The 17,417-nt window shown below is 36.8% G+C and overlaps 1 protein-coding gene across 1 annotated transcript in view; it reads right to left on the reverse strand.

Annotated features, from left to right (window-relative positions):
* The window catches only part of LOC106879840 (uncharacterized), a 62,743-nt gene that overhangs the window by 8,080 nt on the left and 37,246 nt on the right, over positions 1 to 17,417 (reverse strand). Inside the window, exons 5-11 of the mRNA XM_014929544.2 lie at positions 13,692 to 13,940; positions 10,625 to 10,783; positions 9,469 to 9,574; positions 8,884 to 9,060; positions 4,597 to 4,701; positions 4,099 to 4,187; positions 2,388 to 2,620 (exon numbers count right to left, since the gene is read on the reverse strand). Of these exons, the coding sequence (XP_014785030.1) occupies positions 2,388 to 2,620; positions 4,099 to 4,187; positions 4,597 to 4,701; positions 8,884 to 9,060; positions 9,469 to 9,574; positions 10,625 to 10,783; positions 13,692 to 13,940 (1,118 nt within the window). The remainder of the gene's footprint in view (positions 1 to 2,387; positions 2,621 to 4,098; positions 4,188 to 4,596; positions 4,702 to 8,883; positions 9,061 to 9,468; positions 9,575 to 10,624; positions 10,784 to 13,691; positions 13,941 to 17,417) is intronic.

The raw sequence follows: 17,417 nt of genomic DNA on the forward strand, positions 1-17,417 counted from the left end.
AGAGATGCTGATAAAACGCTGTTTGGAAATTCTGGGCAAGTTAGCTGCCGAGTTTGACCTGGGGTTGAGTGTGGTTTTTGTGCCCTCTGAAAGGAATAGAGTGGACGTCCTGACCAGAGTAAAGAAAGCCTTTGTTGCAGGTGCCTGTGTTGACTGAGTGACTCAGAGCTGAGGAGATTGCGTACCATGCATCACATGGGAGTGGACAGGACCCTGTTCCTAACCAGGAAAGTTGACTCTGACATGACCAGGCAGAGTGTGCAAAGAGTAGTTGGGAGCTGCAACAAGTGCCAGTCCATTGACCCCACTCCAGGTGCGCATGAGGCAAGAAGCATTCCAGTGGAACACAACTGGAAATGACTGGCAGTGGACATGACGCACTACCAGCAGGGGACATACCTCTTGATGGTCGACTGCGGACAGGGGCAGCTGGCCATATGGAGGGAGATGAAGACAGGGACCGTGGAGGAAATCACAAGAATACTGAATGAGATATTCCTAGAACGAGGCCCTGTGGATCAGCTGCTTATGGACAATGGCACTGTGTTTCACTTGGAGGTGCTGAGGGAAATGCTTGACAAGTGGCATGTTAGCCATTTCTTCAGGGTGGCATACCAGCCAAGTGGCAATGGGGTTGTGGAGAGGCATCATCGTACCATCAAGACCAAAGCAGAGAGGGGCCACATCTCACTAGTCAAGGCAGTTTTTTGGTATAATATGTCGCCCAGGACAGGACAGGCTGAGGAGTCAGTGCCACACAGGGCAATATTCAAGTACAAATGGAGATATCCATGCACCGCATCCCGCAGAAGAGAAAGAGCATGTCTTTATGCAGGTTGAGGAAGAAGTTTGAGTTAAACCCCCAAATGCATGGTGCACATCACAGTGGGGAAAGGGGACAATAACCTCTGTAAATTCAAGGAACAATCTGTCTATAGATGACATGCCACGACATGTTTTGGATGTGCGCAGGATCATCACTGCAATGGAGGATGGAGCCAACAGTAATGGACAAGAGGACGAAGTCAGCAGCAACATGCCAAGAACTGAGGCCAATCCTGAAGTCCCACAGTGATCACAGAGGGAGCGGTGCCCTCCTAACTGGTTGGCTGATTATGAGACAAGTTAAGGCATGTGGTCAGGGTTGAGGAGAGGGTGTGGGCAGGTTGGTTGAATGATCTTCAGATCAGGGGGACATGTGGTGTTATGAACCAGGCTGTTTTGTAGGGAAGGATCGGAAGTGAGGGAGTAGGTATGTTCTGTCGGAAGTGGGGCTTGTGGATCACACCAGAAGGACTGTGGTGGGCATGCGGGGTCAATAAAGTGCAAGGAGTCAGTCGGTGGCGAACAGCACATCAGAGCAGACATGTTAGATTGTACAGCGACAAATAGCGCACAAGAATGTTGAGTGAACCTTGCAGATCAAGACAGAGCACGTAGACGTTGAAAGTGACCCTTTTTCTGGACTGACAGGTAAGACTACCGCAATTCTCTCTTAGCTGCCATCTTTTTCTTCCTTTACATCACAATTTCTTTTTCTGAAAATCCCAACTTTTCCAGATTGTCACTTAGGTATTTACTTACAAAACCAATGCACTGTTATTGATATAAATATGTATTTATAATCTGGGTATATTAGCTTAAGATTTCGAAGTAGTTGTTCATAATTATTCCATTTCTCTTTAATTTTAGAAGAGATGTTCATTCAGCAGGACATTCAGCTATTTCTTTAAAAAATCGCAGTAAAGTCCGTTCGAAAGGAACAGCCACATTGAAGTGGCTATGAACATTACTTGCTAGTACAACTACTGCGTTCATCTTTTAGAGAGATATTTTTTTGCTTATGTATGTATATATATATATATATATATTCTACAGAAAATAAAGGGATTCTAGAATGCAGGAAGGCTTTGAAAACAGCTTAGAAAATCAGGTAAATACCCTTTAGAATATGGAAAAAATATGGCCAGAAAGCCTCCACACAGAATCAAACCCTGCACCTTTCAAATTCCAGCTTAGTTCTCAGTACCATTAAGCTAAGAGATCCATGACACCCAAGGAACTCCTATATAAACTTACACATACATAACATTTAGTTAATAAGCTTTTTCCTAACACAGAACTATAGTCTTGATAACAAATGTGCCTGTAATTTTGGATTGGTATGGGAATAAGGCAAATGTAGACTTACAGAAACTTAGTATAGAAAACAGAAACATTAAGATAAACCTAGTAGTTTGAAAATCTAAATTTGATAGGGCATATTACAAATAACTGAACCTGCATAATCATGCATTGCATACATAAAAATCCCATAAAAGCTTTTATTTATATATCGTTTAGGAGTCAAATATGAATTATAGAACTGCTGAAACAGTCATACCCACCTGGAACAGAAGATATATTTTGCTTTTCCTTTGAGTCACATTCAGTTACTGTAATACTTATTGAGCTGTGTTTATTATCTCTGTGTGTCATACTTTCTATCTCTGTTTGCACAGCTGGATAGGTCTGCTTCAGTTTGTTACTTTGATAAATTGGGGTGCTTCTTTTGCATACACTTTTAACTTTTAGCCCAATGGTGACCTGATAGTGATTCATCCAGTTATTTACGATATTCCTGAGATAGAAAGAAAATTACTTTAGCGTTGTAGCAACATGTAAATAAACATTCTGCCAACTGTAATTCAGTGTCTCAACCTGAGTTCCATTTAAGAACCAAACGCAAAATTTTATTGAGTTTATACTTGTACTTATAAAATTTTAAATTATTTATACTAGTTATAAAACTCAGAAATTCTGAAACTGAATAGTGTGGTTGGAAATTTTTTCAGTTGAAAATCACCGACTTGACTAAATTTCAAAAGTTAGATTTTACATAATATTGGTTTCAAATTTTGGCACAAGGCCAACAGGCTTGGGAAAGGGGCTAATTTGATTGAATTGACCTTAGAGTTCAACTGGTACTTATTTTATCGACCCTGAAAGGATGAAAGGCAAGGTTGACACTGACAGAATTTGAACTCAGAATATAAAGAGCGATGAAATGCTGCTAAGAATTTCACCCAGTGTGTTAATGATTCTGCAAATTTGCCGCCTTCAGATTTTACATAATATTAATGCAAAAATCTTGCTTTCTATAACTCTGGATATTTAGTTGTATTCTACCAAACAAAAACAGAAACAAATAAATATAAACAAGCATATTCTAATATGTTTATCGTGATGAAGGCCAGAACTGCCTTTAAGCAATGCCCGTATAACCATGGGTCCTCTTTTAGGATTCCGGAAAGATATTATGTCGTGTCCCTGGTCAACCATGTGTGGCACCTTAAGGATGAAGGAACTCTATACAAAATTAAATGGAGGCTCATAGAGCAACCGGGGTCCTATATGAATGGGAGTGGACAATGCAAGCTTTGCATAACAGAATGAACAAGGATCCTTAAAGACTTGCTTGACCCAGAGACCTATTTAAACTCCAGAAACGAGACCTATAGCCCTTGTCTGCATTTTAAACAATACCTGCTGCAGGCACAAAATTCCCTATTCGTTGATTAGGGCTATAAAAAAGAAAATTGCGGACTACAACCAACCTAAAAGCAGAGATTTCCTGTTCATCGATTAAGACCATAAAAATTTGCTGACTGGACCAATCTAAGGGTAATAACCTGTCCCATTTACGACTCAGACAATATACAATATTCTTTTGCTTACAAATGAACTGACTGTAATGGTTTTCTATCTCCAGTTTGAAGAGAGGTTTTATGTCTGTGGCTATTGGCATCTGACAAGTTGTCTTTAAGGCAAATGCTTTATAGATGTGAAACCATTTGTCACTCAATGACTGGCGTGTGTAGACAAGCTCTTAGTCTTGTACATAAAAAATATTACCAGTAAGATACCATCCTTCAGAAATTATATCAGTGTAATCAGTTGAACCCCCCCCCCCAGCAGCAGCAGCAGGAACTTTTAGGATCTTGCATAAATGTTTGTATTCCGAAGTAGACAAATGTAAGATGTAATTCTTAAACTATTTTTGTTCTTGCACTCATGACTAAATGAGTTACAAAAATAACTTCACTTCAAATATCGTACCTAGCTTTCTTTTGTAAGTGTTGTAATTCAGATTCATCTGTCATTTCAAAACATGCTTCTGGTGACATATCCAAAGACTTTCTATATTTCTGTAAAATGTAAGAGAACAATTTGAGATTAAATGAATGGTAAAGGATTAATGCAGTATTAGAAGCAAACCAGCCCATAAAATTATGGATACTTTTTTTGTTGATCCTATAATGTAAACAGGAAACCACTGAATTCAAAATAAATGAAATATCTAAGAAGGATATTGTAAAGTATCATGCCCAATGCTTATTTCACATACAAATTACCACTGTTTGAATCTATTTCATTCAAACCGGATACTTTATTCATTTATTGTTTTATTTGTATATTCTTTGTTTCTTTCAGTCATTGTTCTGTGGCTATACAGGTTATTTATTCATTGTTATTTTGTTTATGATTCAATTCTTCAACCTCGGAAAGTTTTAAAATTTAAACAAATACAAGTATCAGTGCAATAATCAGACCTACCTTATGGATGCTGTCAATTTGCTTCTCATGAATATCATGGCCTTTAAGGAGATCTTTTGCATAAGATGATGCAAAGGGCCCAGATGTCATCAAAAATAATCCTTTCTAGAAAACAAAAGTTAAATTTAAAAAAAGAATATATGGTTGATATATAAAGATGTCATTTTACAACAGAAACATATAGCAGGTAGAATTTATATTTAATACATATTCAGCTTCTAAGGTGGCAAGCTGGCAAAATTGTTAGCACATTGGGCAAAATGCTTAGCAGCATTTTGTCTGTCTAAGTTCTGAGTTCAAATGTCGCTGAGGTTGACTTTGTCTTTCATCTTTATGGGGTCAATAAGTTGAGCAGTGGAGTGTAATTGACTTAGCCCCTTCCCTGAAATTGCTGATCTTGTGTCAAAATTTGAAACCAATATATATTCAGCTTCTACTGATTAAGTACCATGGGACAAAGCTAAACACCTGAAAAGCTGAATAAACTACCTGCCTTCATTTCCTGGCAGAAACTGTTTCACTTCACGTATGTCTGTGAAAAAGAAAATGTATATCAAAATATTTAATTTCCCATTCAATATCTCTCTAGTCAGAAGAGAAGATATTTTCAATTGTTAGTAGTTGATGAATGTTAAATTAATTCCAAGTGCATTGGGCCAACAACAGAACATTTACACAGTTGTTTGCTCTGCTAGAAATAACAGCCAAATCTCCATCAAATTAAAACTTCTATGTTTGGAAAGAAGGGTATGTTAGATAATGTGATTTTTGGTTCATTGTGGCTAAGAAAAAAAAAATTGGTCATGGTTGGAATGGCTTAGATCATAAGCCTGCTTGATCAAGGCTGACTTGTTCTAAGCAAATCAAATTCCTGACCTTGTTATGCTTCTCAGATGAAGTGGTTTCAAATCACGCATGTTATAATTGACCCCGAGAAAGGCATGAATGTCGCGACATATCATTCTAATTTTTGTATAAAGTTAAGGCCATGTACTTATATAAGAAATTATGTTCAATTGCTAAATTAACAGACACCAGTTAAATAATGATTTCAAATTTTGGCACAAGGACAGCAATTTCAGGGGAGGAATAAGTTGATTACATTAACCTCAGTGCTCAACTAGTACTTATTTCATCGACCCTGAAAGGATGAAAGGCAAAGTCAACCTCAGCAAAATTTGAACTTAGAACATAAAGACAGATAAAAAGCCATTAAGTGTTTTCCCCAGCATGCTAACAATTTTGCCAGCTTGCAACCTTACATCAGTTAAATATCATATTCCAAATTTTGGCACAAGGGGAGGGGCTAAGTCAATTAATTCTACCTAAGTGCTCAACTGGTACTTATTTTATTGACTTCAAAGGGACGAAAAGCGAAGTCAACCTTGGTAGAATTTGAACTCAGAATGTAAAGATGGGCGAAATGCTGCTAAGCATTTTGCCCAGTGTGCTAACAGTTCTGCCAGCTTGCTGCCTTACATCAGTTAAATATTACTTTGGAGAAAAATTGATATATGGATAATGTTAGTGAATGAATAATGGATCCAACATGGATTATATCAGTCCTGGTTGGGCTCTCAATCTCTCCATAAGAAACTGCAATAAATTACAGGGAAGTAAAAGAAAAAAACAATATTGCTTTTGAAGAACGTCTTTCTAAGTGAAGAAACAACTGAAACACTCATCATAGCAATATGGATATATTGCAATACTGGAAATTAAATCAAGCAACAATATGCTGGAGTTGTGTAAAATGTCACACAGGACTGTATTGCAATGTCTTATAGTCAGTGTTATTTAATATTTGTATGATTTCATGATCCAATGAAGTTGCTTTAATCTGCACCTACTTCACCCTCATCCCCACTGACAACTGCAGCAGTAGCAGTAGCAGTGGCATGGGAGCAGTAGCAGCAGCAAATTCACCAACAATAATAGTAGCAGTAGTAACAGAAAAGCAGTTAATTTATTTTGAAACTAAAAGGGTGAGCTGAAAAGTTCATAGGCTGCTGAATTGTGAAATCTTGTATGCATTAATTTCAACATTTCTTATTAATAACTGCATTATTTTTTTCCAGGTAAACTGACATCTGACTTTTTTCAAAAAAGACTTCAAAAATAAATAGTAGCAACTTTTCTTGAAAATGAACGAAATTTGGCATCATGGTGTTATCAAGTACATGTGGGAAAAAAGCTTTAGCCCCCAATGATATCCATGCTGACATGGTTGCTATATTAGGAGATGATGCTCAAGCTTTATCATCAGTGCAAAAGCGGGCAGCTGAATTTAGGAGGGGAAGAGAGAATCTTGAAGATGAGCCAAGATCTGGCATCCTGCAACTACTACCATCAAAGCAAACTGATTGTGTTCACCATACGGTGATGGATGACATGCAATTGAAGATAAATCCAATAGCCAATGCTTTTAGCATATCTCAAGATAGAATCAAGAATATTCTGCACAGTGAACTTGGCATGATGAAGGTTTCTGCTCAGTGAGTACCATGTCTTCTGATACCTGATCAAAAGCACACCAGGTTGATCACATCGCAGGGAAAATCTGACATTGTTTGAGGCAGATCCAGTTGGTTTCCTTGAACGTTTTCTAATCCAGGATGAGTGTTGGGTTCATCACTTTGAACCAGAGGCAAAGAGACAATCCATTCAGTGGAAACAACCTTCCTCATCTGCTGCAAACAAAGTCAAGGTCATTTCCTTTGCAGGGAAGGTGACGGCTCCCATTTTTTGAGATGCAAAACGCATTGTGTTTATTGATTATCTTCAAAAGGACCACATCATCAAAAGAGAGAACTATACCAACTTGCTGAGGCAGTTGTGAAAAGATATCAAGGCCAAACACCTTGGAAAACTGATGAAAGGGGTTTTATTTCATCAGGACAAGACTCCAGCACACAGGTCCTTGTTTTCAATGGCTGCTGTGCATGACTGGCTTTGAACTGGTTGATCATCCTCCCTATTCTCCTGGTTTTCCTCTATCTGACTCTCATCTGTTCCTTAACATTAAAATACACTTTGCTGAGAACTTGTATCGCAGTTATGATGACATCATATCTGCTGTTGGTGACTTTTTGACCAACAAGATGAAAGCTTCTTCACCAATGAGATTCAAGCACTGAAACACTGGTGGAAGAAGTGTGTGGACCACAAAGGAGACTATGTCAAAAAATAAAGTCTCATTTAGCCACATTCTGTGAGAGTATCTTGGTCAGCCTATGAACTTTTCAGCTGACTCTTGTATGGGAGATTCAATAACTTAACCCTTTTGTTACCATATTTATTTTGAGATGCTCTGTGTTTCTTTCAATTAATTTTCAGTATAACAAAAAATTTAGTAAAATAACTTAGTTATCATTAAGCTGATGTTAGGAACAAATTGTGACTAAGGTTTGGTGGAAGATTTTAATTCAAAACTTATGAAAACAAGGCATTTGTGCTACAGAGCCAGAGGTGGTTTCAGCCGGGTTGGTATCAAAAAGGTTAATCATATATGAATTAAACATTAATTGTTGACAGTTGAACTGAACATCAATTATTGACAAAAATGTCTACAAAGATATCTGATTAATTTTCCAATTATATGTCAGCCAAAAAAATGATAATTAAGTTCGGTTGGTAAATTACTGATATCATTATCAGAAAATAAATTAGCATGTCATCAAGTATGCATTAAGTCTTGAAGGTATATCTTTTATCTTTTACTTGTTTCAGTCATTGTACTGCAGCTATGCACTACTTGAAGGGTTTGATTGAACAAATTGACCTGAGTTCTTATTTTTCTACTGATCTCTTTTGCTAAACCACTAAGTTGTGAGAACATACATAAACCAACACTGTGAAGCAGCAGTAGTGAACACACACACACACACATACGTGAGGGGCTTCTTTCAGTTTCCATCAACCAAATACATTCATAAAGCTTTGGTTGGCCTGGGGCTACAGCAGAAGACACTTGCCTAAGTTAACACTCAGTGGGACTGAACCCAAGACCACATAATTGGGAAGACACTTGCCTAAGTTAACACTCAGTGGGACTGAACCCAAGACCACATGATTGGGAAGCAAACTTCATAACCACACAGCCACACTTGTGCCTATACATGTGAAAAATTGTAACATTTGTATATGTATCTCCACAGAAGTATTGGCATGGTTAGTGAAACCTTTACAATTAAAAAAGAAGTGGAAATCTTTGTGAACCCAGAGCTACTACCCATACAATATTCTGGTCATTTTAGTAAAGTATTTCATAGAAATAAAGGTGATTACCATTGTCTGTTGACATGGAAAAAGGACAGATTTGTTCCCAGACATTGGTTTTCGTAGAGTTGTGCCTTGTGATACTGATGAAGGAGTGAGGTTGAATTTGAAATGTTTTGTATCTATTTTCAAATGAAGACTAAACTTTGCTTGGCTGGAACAGTGTAAATAAATCTGTGTTGTTACCTGAAAGGAAACATGCATATACATACATAGTATATTCTAAATAAAAAGCACAAACTTCACATGTTTTTAATAATCTAATTGTTCTCTACAGCTGTTTTAATGCACTGGATTTAAATTATGTGGCATCAGTTGTGCTTTTAATAACTGGGAATATATTTTTTTATATTTATACATCTATTCTATGTATAGATACATAAATAACATAAAGATATGATATTTCTAACTTCATTTATATACGTTCACAAAAGCTGATTAATGCTTTTTATCATTTCAAAGTTTTTAAGACTACAGCTATTAATAACATACAGGAGTTGTATCAGTTTAACATATTTCTTGTAATTTACAGTAATACCTATATGCCTAAAAAAAAAAAAACTTGTTTTATTGTACATTTTTTATTAGTCTTACCTTGTAGCTAGTTTTTGGAACTATTTTGTCTCTGCTCCAAGTGAGGTGTTTAACTTCCGTATAGTTTTCGTTGAAGAAATAACCTTGACCTTGGCTCACAAACATCCTAAAATAACAATAACAACAACTATTATTATTTATAATGAATTTTCTTACAGACATAAAGATGTTGGCTGGATGATGAGCAAATGTAGTTTGATCAGATGTTTGACTGCCACTGCCATCTCATGAAAGGGTTAACTACAGCCATAACTAACCTGGGGGGCTGGACTTTAGCACATAGCCCACATAAATTGAAATTGAAATATTTTCAAAGGCACACACTGTAATATATGCATTCAAAGTAAATTGTAAGTAAATGAATAAAACTCGCCCTCCTTAGCAAAACTGAGTTCTAGAAATGCAATATTTGGGGTCTTCCACCCATAACAACGACTCTTTCCCTTCATGCACCTACATCCAGCTTTTCCTTCTCCTCCTCTCTTGTCTGCCCTCTCTTCCCAGCAACTGTACCATCTTTACTACTCCTGCCTATCTCTCACTTTTCTGCATCCCTCTACTATCCCCAGCTTATATCTCTAGTCTCATCCTCCATTCAACCCTATCCATTTTGGCAGTTTGCTCTCCTTGCCACCATTCACCTTTTCAAACAATTTTACAAACCACACACTCACTTCTACTCAGCTTTGTGGGGGAATGGGGGATGACATGGGTGCCTTATCACCATTATCTGTCTTGCAGTTCTTACTGATCATTTTCTTTTCTCCCCACCCACTGTTTTCTTCATACTAGATGTCAGAACCCATGCATTTCCCTCTGCAGGAATTTGCTCTATTCACCCACCCTGCTTCATAATAATTTTGTCTCCAAGCACGAAGCTGTCACCCCCACACATACTTACACCAAGGTTTGTAGTCCTGTGAACTGCATGGTGGCATCAATAGTGCAAATGGCACAAAAGAAATGCACCTAGTCACAGTAAAGTAGTTAGCATTAGGAAGGGTATCCAGACACAAAAACCATGTCACAGCAAACATAGGAGCTCAATGCAGTCCTTGGATAGATTGTTTTTTGTCAAACCGTCCAACCCTTGCCAGAATGGAACATGGATGTTAAATAATGATATTAAATATAAAAATAATAGACTACTGCTTACCTGAGGTTTCCATTTTTGTAAAGACACCAACCACAACCATTAGGAAGAAAATTCAGCAAAATTTTATTATTAGGTGCATCATCAAAAGCCAAAGTACAAAAGCCTTGAGCTTCATCATGCCCTCTGAAGCGAATAACAGCAATATTGCCTGATCTGTAACTAAGAGTTAGGGTCAAGGTGTAATCTGAAAAAAGAGTTCTTTGTATAACCATAATACAGTTGCTACTTGTATTCAAACATAATTCTAATGCAACTAAGTGGTTCTAAAATATAATTTAGACATAGTCCTTTTGAAACAGCAGGCTTTCTTTAAAGGTCATGCCAGCAGTGTGTTTATCTTATTAAATTATTCTGTTTAATATTTGACTCTAATCTCTTGCTGGCTTTAGTGATTGGTTACATTTGGTTAGTATTAGTATTTGGTGAATTTAAGTTATTGGCAATATTTAAGGAGAATATTGCTCAGATGTTGAATGACTTGGTTGAGTTTAATGACCTCTTCTGGTTTAAGTAATTTTGCTAGCTTTTGACAGTGGTAGGCTTTGGCTGACAGATGTGTGTGTGTGTGTGTGTGTGTTTATTTCCATCATGGGTTATAATAAAAAAACTTTATATTAAACAGAAGGATTACTCAATACTTTTTGTAGAGTACATATTTATCATTCTTCAACAAGAATAGTGATGACAATGACTTTAAAGTTTTGGCCTGCTTAGCCTTCACAATCATTACCCATTTTTCATGTAAGATATATTTTCATTCCACTTGTTGTCACGCATCTGCTAAACTACAGAACATTTGTTCAATTAAAAAAGTAAACAATGTTATTGTCATTTGTTTGGATGGTTCTAATAATGATGTTTAGGATCGACATACATGCATGTGTCTGTCCGTCCTGCCATCCATTCATCTGTGTATGCTGTGAAGAAGTCTGTTTTGTATATCACACACACACACACCACTGTTTTAACATCCACTTTCCCATCATGCTTGCATGAGTTGGAAAGAATTTGTTGAAGCAGATTTTCAACAGCTGGATGCCCTTCTTGTCACCAGTGTGTATGTACATGCGTGTGTGTACACACACACACATGAACACACACTCAGACACTAACATATATATATATATATATATATATATATATATGTGTGTGTGTGTATGTGTGTGTGTATGTGTGTGTATGTGTGTGTGTGTTTGTGTACATGTATATATACACACATACATGACAAGCTTCCTCACAGTTTCCATCTACCAATTCCTTTCAATTCTATTCTACAAGCAAAGGCTGGCTTCATTCTACAATAGAAAATATTTACCCAAGATTCCAAGAAGTGGTACCAAACCTGAAACCACATAACCATGTCTATCCCTTTATTTATAATTATTTACACATTATATGTCATTTTTGTGCAGAATACACAATGCTCATGATTCCATACAGTGGTAATGAACCCAAAACTATGTTGTGAAGCAAATTTGTAAACCGTACAGTTATGCTAATATCTGCATTATAATTTTTAAACATTGTACATATTGTGCAGAATACATATGCATAGAATTTCAGATTTGCTCTGTAACATGAGTAATAAGTATAAGATCATGAGTTAGCAGAATTGTTAGCAAGCTAGACAAAATGCTTAGCTGCATTTCACCATCTTTACATTCTGAGTTCAAATACCACCAAAGTTGACTTTGCCTTTCATCCTTTTGGAGTTGATATAATAAGTACTTATTGAACTCTCAGGCCAATGTAATCAACTTAGCTCCGTCCCTGAAACTGCTGGCCTTGTGCCAAAATTTGAGTAAGTAAGAAGTGAAAATTGTCAGCAGGTTTATAGTATAAGTAGTGGGGCCTGTGAATATTTCATGGAATTAATGGTAAACCTATTGGGTTATTTCTGAAAACTTTATCCAAAAAATCTGAAAGCATAGCCTGTGTTGTGTCTGTATGGAAAGATAGTCACTCATCTGCTACTCATTGAAAAGTGAAAGAAATTGGAATACAATGATTACTTAATGCGCTTTATATATACACTTTGTATACTTTATGGGCAATTTTATAGACTTAATACGCAGCACTCATAAAATAAATATTCACTCTTATTTTTCCATTTTTCTCATAAACAAGAAAAAAATTCTGTACATATGATACAACTTTTAGTTAAATTGCATATATCTGCTATGTAAATAAGCATGAATATTTCATGGAACTGCACTTATGTGCATGCATTAAGTGACAGGTGATATAAAAAACTTAGTTGAATTTTTAAAAAATACGCTTTTCAGTATCCAACCATCACCACTTCTCTCTCTCTCTCTTTGCCATTCTTTAACCTCACCATCAGAATATCATCCCTCTGCTAAAATTATATCTCTGATTCTCTCTATATCACTACCTTCAAGTAACTTTTTTAACTACATAATAAATATTACATTTTCCGTACCTCATGTCATGGATGCTTCTCTCTCCCTCTTTTTCTCTATCAGTCTTTTTATCTCTCTCTCTCTCTCTCTCTCTCTCTCTCTCTCTTTCATTCTTTATCTCTCTTTCTTTCTTTCTCTCTCTTTCTTTCTTTCTCTCTCTTTCTGTCTCACTTTTCACCTTATCCTCTTTTTGACTCTCCTCTTTCTTTCTCCTCTTTCCCTTCAACTAATCACATGAAAGCATTACAATTACATTCCCTCTATTTCACATCATGGATTCTTCTCTCTCCCACTTTTTCTCCCTCCTTTCTTTTTCCCTCTTTTTCTTTAATCACGTGAAAGCGTTACTGGCAATGACAAGCAGAATTATTATAAGATGATAAATATGTAATTCAAGACAGGAGTTGACTCGTATAGAGCTACCATTTATTCATTTGTATGTTTACCACATATTTGCTCAAAGACCCTGTTAAAGAAATAAAATTAATTAATAAAATTAATTCAAGCCTAATTTAGCCATCACTAAATAAAAGCAAAATTTAAATTGAATCATTTTTAACTATGGATTTTGAAAACTAAAGGACTACTGATAAAATAACATGCTTAGACTTTCTTCTAAATAGATATTGCTACATAAAGGATACTATATCACAGATGTTCCATCGTCTGTTACAGACTTCAGTAATGTCTTCCTGTCATCTTCATTGTAAAATTCCATAACAGGAATATTTGGTATTGGTACATTGTAAAGATTTAGTGGTTTTGACGATTTCTGCAAGACTGGTCTGTGAGGAGGTTTTAACACAAATTTTTCGTCAAGATTACAACTATATTTTGCTACAAGATTATCATCCTCATAGTAAATCCTCATTGGTTTGAAGCTTGGATGTCTCCTGTTGAGTGTATTAAAAGATGGGTTAAACATAACTTAGAATGAAACATCTGAAACTTAAAAGAGCAAACATTAATGTTAATGATTTTAATTAGGATGGTGAGCTGGCAGAATCATTAGCATGCTGGACAAAATGCTTAGTGGGATTTCATCAGTCTTTACATTCTGAGTTCAAATTCCATTGAGGTTGACTTTACCTTCTATCCTTTTGGGGTTGATAAAATAAGCATCAGTTGTATACTGGGGTTGATGTAATCAACTTACCCATCTCCCTGAAATTGCTGGCCTTGTGCCAAAATATGAAACCAATATTAATGTTCTCAATGTAGAAAATATGACACATTTTATTACTAATAAATAACATACTATTACAACACAGTGTAAGTAAATATTTTCATCATAACTGAATAATAGTATTCTGTTTTTTATTACAGTAATTCACAAATTGGAAAGGTGTCAATAAAATGATTCATGGAAATCATTAAAGATGTTTCAACATGAATTTTAAAAATCTAACCTTGTGATAGATTAAAAGAGCTGCACAAATACTGAATACAAATTCCATTTACTCAATTGATATCCTTTCTAACATAGGCTCAAAGCCTGAAATTTTGGGGTTTGGGGCTGGTCAATTACATTGGTACTTATTTCATTAACCCTACAAGAATGAAAGGCAGTTGATCTTAACAGAATTTTAACTCAGAATGTAAAGATGAATGAAATGCTGCTTAACATTTTGTCTGATGTGCTAGTAATTCTGCCACCCCATTTCCTTACTTACACTCTTAATATGAAGAACAAATGTGCCACCTGTAAATGATAACCCATTATCACTATAATGTTAGAAAGAGGATAAAATAAGTCCAAAGACAACTAAAGTTCAACACACACACACACACGATCTGATGCTAGCAAATAAAATATTTTTTAAATAAGCAAAGTAAATCAACGGAAACATTATTAAATCACATGCTTACTATCATGGGAATGTAACAGCAGAAAAATCAGTTGGAAACTAAAAACCAAGTATTTAAAAGGAAAAAGTGTATACTTATTGAGAAGGCTACAGATTAGTGTAGTGAAAAGTATTTTGTGGAACATAAAGAAACATAACTGATTTGGAAAAAGAAAGACAAGTGAAATATAGACAAACAACGAGTGTGTATTTAGAACCAACAATGGAATTAGGCAACCAACAACACTCAATAAGGGGTTTCAATGGATGATGTTGCATGTGGAAGCAGAAAAGATACTGACTTCACTTGAACACGTAGCAACATGGGCTAGAATGAAGTTTAAGCCTATGAAATCAAGGTGTATAGTCATCAGAAGAGGCAAATTAACAAACAAAATCAAGCTGCACGTGCAAGGTGAGGCTATTCCTTCAATAGAGGAAAATCCAATCAAATTCTTTGGGAAGAGGTTTGACAATTCACTCTCTGACAGAAACAATGTTGAGAAGCAAGCAGAGGAGTGGCTGAGGAGGATTGAAAGATCAGGGCCTCCAGGAAAATACAAGGCATAGCTCTATCAACGTGGACTGCTCTCAAGACTCATGTAGTTATTAACAGTGTATGAGATTCCATTAATAAAAGTACAAAGGAAGGAGAGGAAGGTATACAAATACTTCTGTAGGTGGCTAGGTATCCCCACAAGCTTCAATAGGCCTGTACATAAGATCTAGACAGCTACAACTTCCCCTGTCATCTGTGGTGAAGGAATTAAAAGTTGTGAAATATAGAGTTCTAATGATGTACAAGGACTCCCAGAATGAGCATGTCAGACATGCAGATATCACAACAGTCTGGATAAAAGTGGGTGACCAGCACCACATTCGCACAGGCTGAGAGCATGCTGAAGCTATGCCACATCAATGGAATTACATGCAGAGGATGGGAGGGTCTGAGTTCTTCTCTTTTCCAACAATAGAAGAAGGTGAATATCGAGAAGTACAGAACATGAAGGAAGAAAGAAGGTCAAGAGCTATGGAGCTGGCATCTCTGGGAGCCTGAATTAAATGGGACCACCCGAAGAGGAAGGGTACATGAACAGACCTGTGGAGACTGGAACCTTTCTGTATCTCCTGTGGGTGGTGTATGACACACTCCCAACACCAACAACCTGCACAAATGGTTGTTTGGAGGAGGACCAGTTGTGTACACCTTGTGGAGAAAGGGACCCTGGAATACATCAAGGTGCAAAATAGCACCTACCCAGAGGACATTCAAGCAGTGTCATGACAAGGTGCTTACAACACTTGCTCACTCTCTGGAATTGGAAAGGCTCAAGAAACACCATCATCATGGGAAAACAACAGCAGCAGTCAAGTTTGTGAAAGAAGGGAAAAAAGCCAGTGAAGACAGCAAAAAAATGACAAATAGCTTACTACATGGGTCTCAATCATGGGATATGAAAGCGGATTTAGGGGAGAGACTGCAGTTTCCCCCAGGTCATCCATACAACACTGATGCTAGATGTAGTTCTCTGGTCTGGAAAGGCAAGGAAAATAATCATCATTGAGCTTACAGAAGGGTGTGATCAGGCCTGTGAATTAAAACATATCAAGCATGAAAGCCTTCGGCAGGATTTCAGGGAGAGGGGATGGTAGTCATGGCTTTTCTCAGTTGAGATTGGCTGTAGGGAATTCCCTGCCCAGTCAGTATGGAAGATGTTTACAACCACTGAAATGAGAGTAAAAGAGTGAAGGATAGCCGTGCGCAGGATGGGGGAGGCAACAGAAAGAGCTTCTTGCTGGTTATAGAGCAAGAGAGAAGAGGTAAGCTGGAAGCCAGAAGATGATGATAAGCAGTGACTTAGCTGCCTCTGCTGACCCACCAATGGGAGGGTGTTATAGTTCAGGTCATTGATGATCATTGGATGTTGTCTGATTCATCCTGGCCAAAGTTTCATTTACTTTGGTGGGTGGAGAAGAAGCACCTTCTTCTAGGTGTTATCAATAAAAACATCTATCTATATATATAAAGATGAGAATGTCTGTCTGTCTGTCTGTGTGAATCCCTAAAACTCGAGAACTACACAACCGATTTCATTCAAATTTTACACATGCCTTACTAATGCAAGCCCAGAGCAATCTCTTATCTCTTACACTATTTCAGTATTATGTGTCGAAAGTGAAACAATAACATCTCTCTATAGGGCTTTCCTATAAGTAGGTTATCTCCCTTGGCTAGGCGGCGCTCCATGTAGATAATTAAACTTCCGGAGGCTAACCCACGCCATTGTTATTGTTTTACGTCTTATCATGGATATAAAGCAGCTTGATGATTCAGCTATCGAAGTACTTACTGTGTCTGAGTTAAAGAAATATTTAAGATTATATGGACACTATGTTACTGGAAGAAAGGCGGACTTGACTGAAAGGTTGAAAGGAATAAAAATTCTGTTGATGAAGAATGTCAACAAAGTAAATTCATCGGACGATAAGTCTGAAGTATCGGACGATACTTCAGACAGGAAT

Source organism: Octopus bimaculoides, chromosome 11, assembly GCF_001194135.2.
Source record: "Octopus bimaculoides isolate UCB-OBI-ISO-001 chromosome 11, ASM119413v2, whole genome shotgun sequence".
In the NCBI taxonomy this organism is placed as follows: Eukaryota; Metazoa; Mollusca; class Cephalopoda; order Octopoda; family Octopodidae; genus Octopus; species Octopus bimaculoides.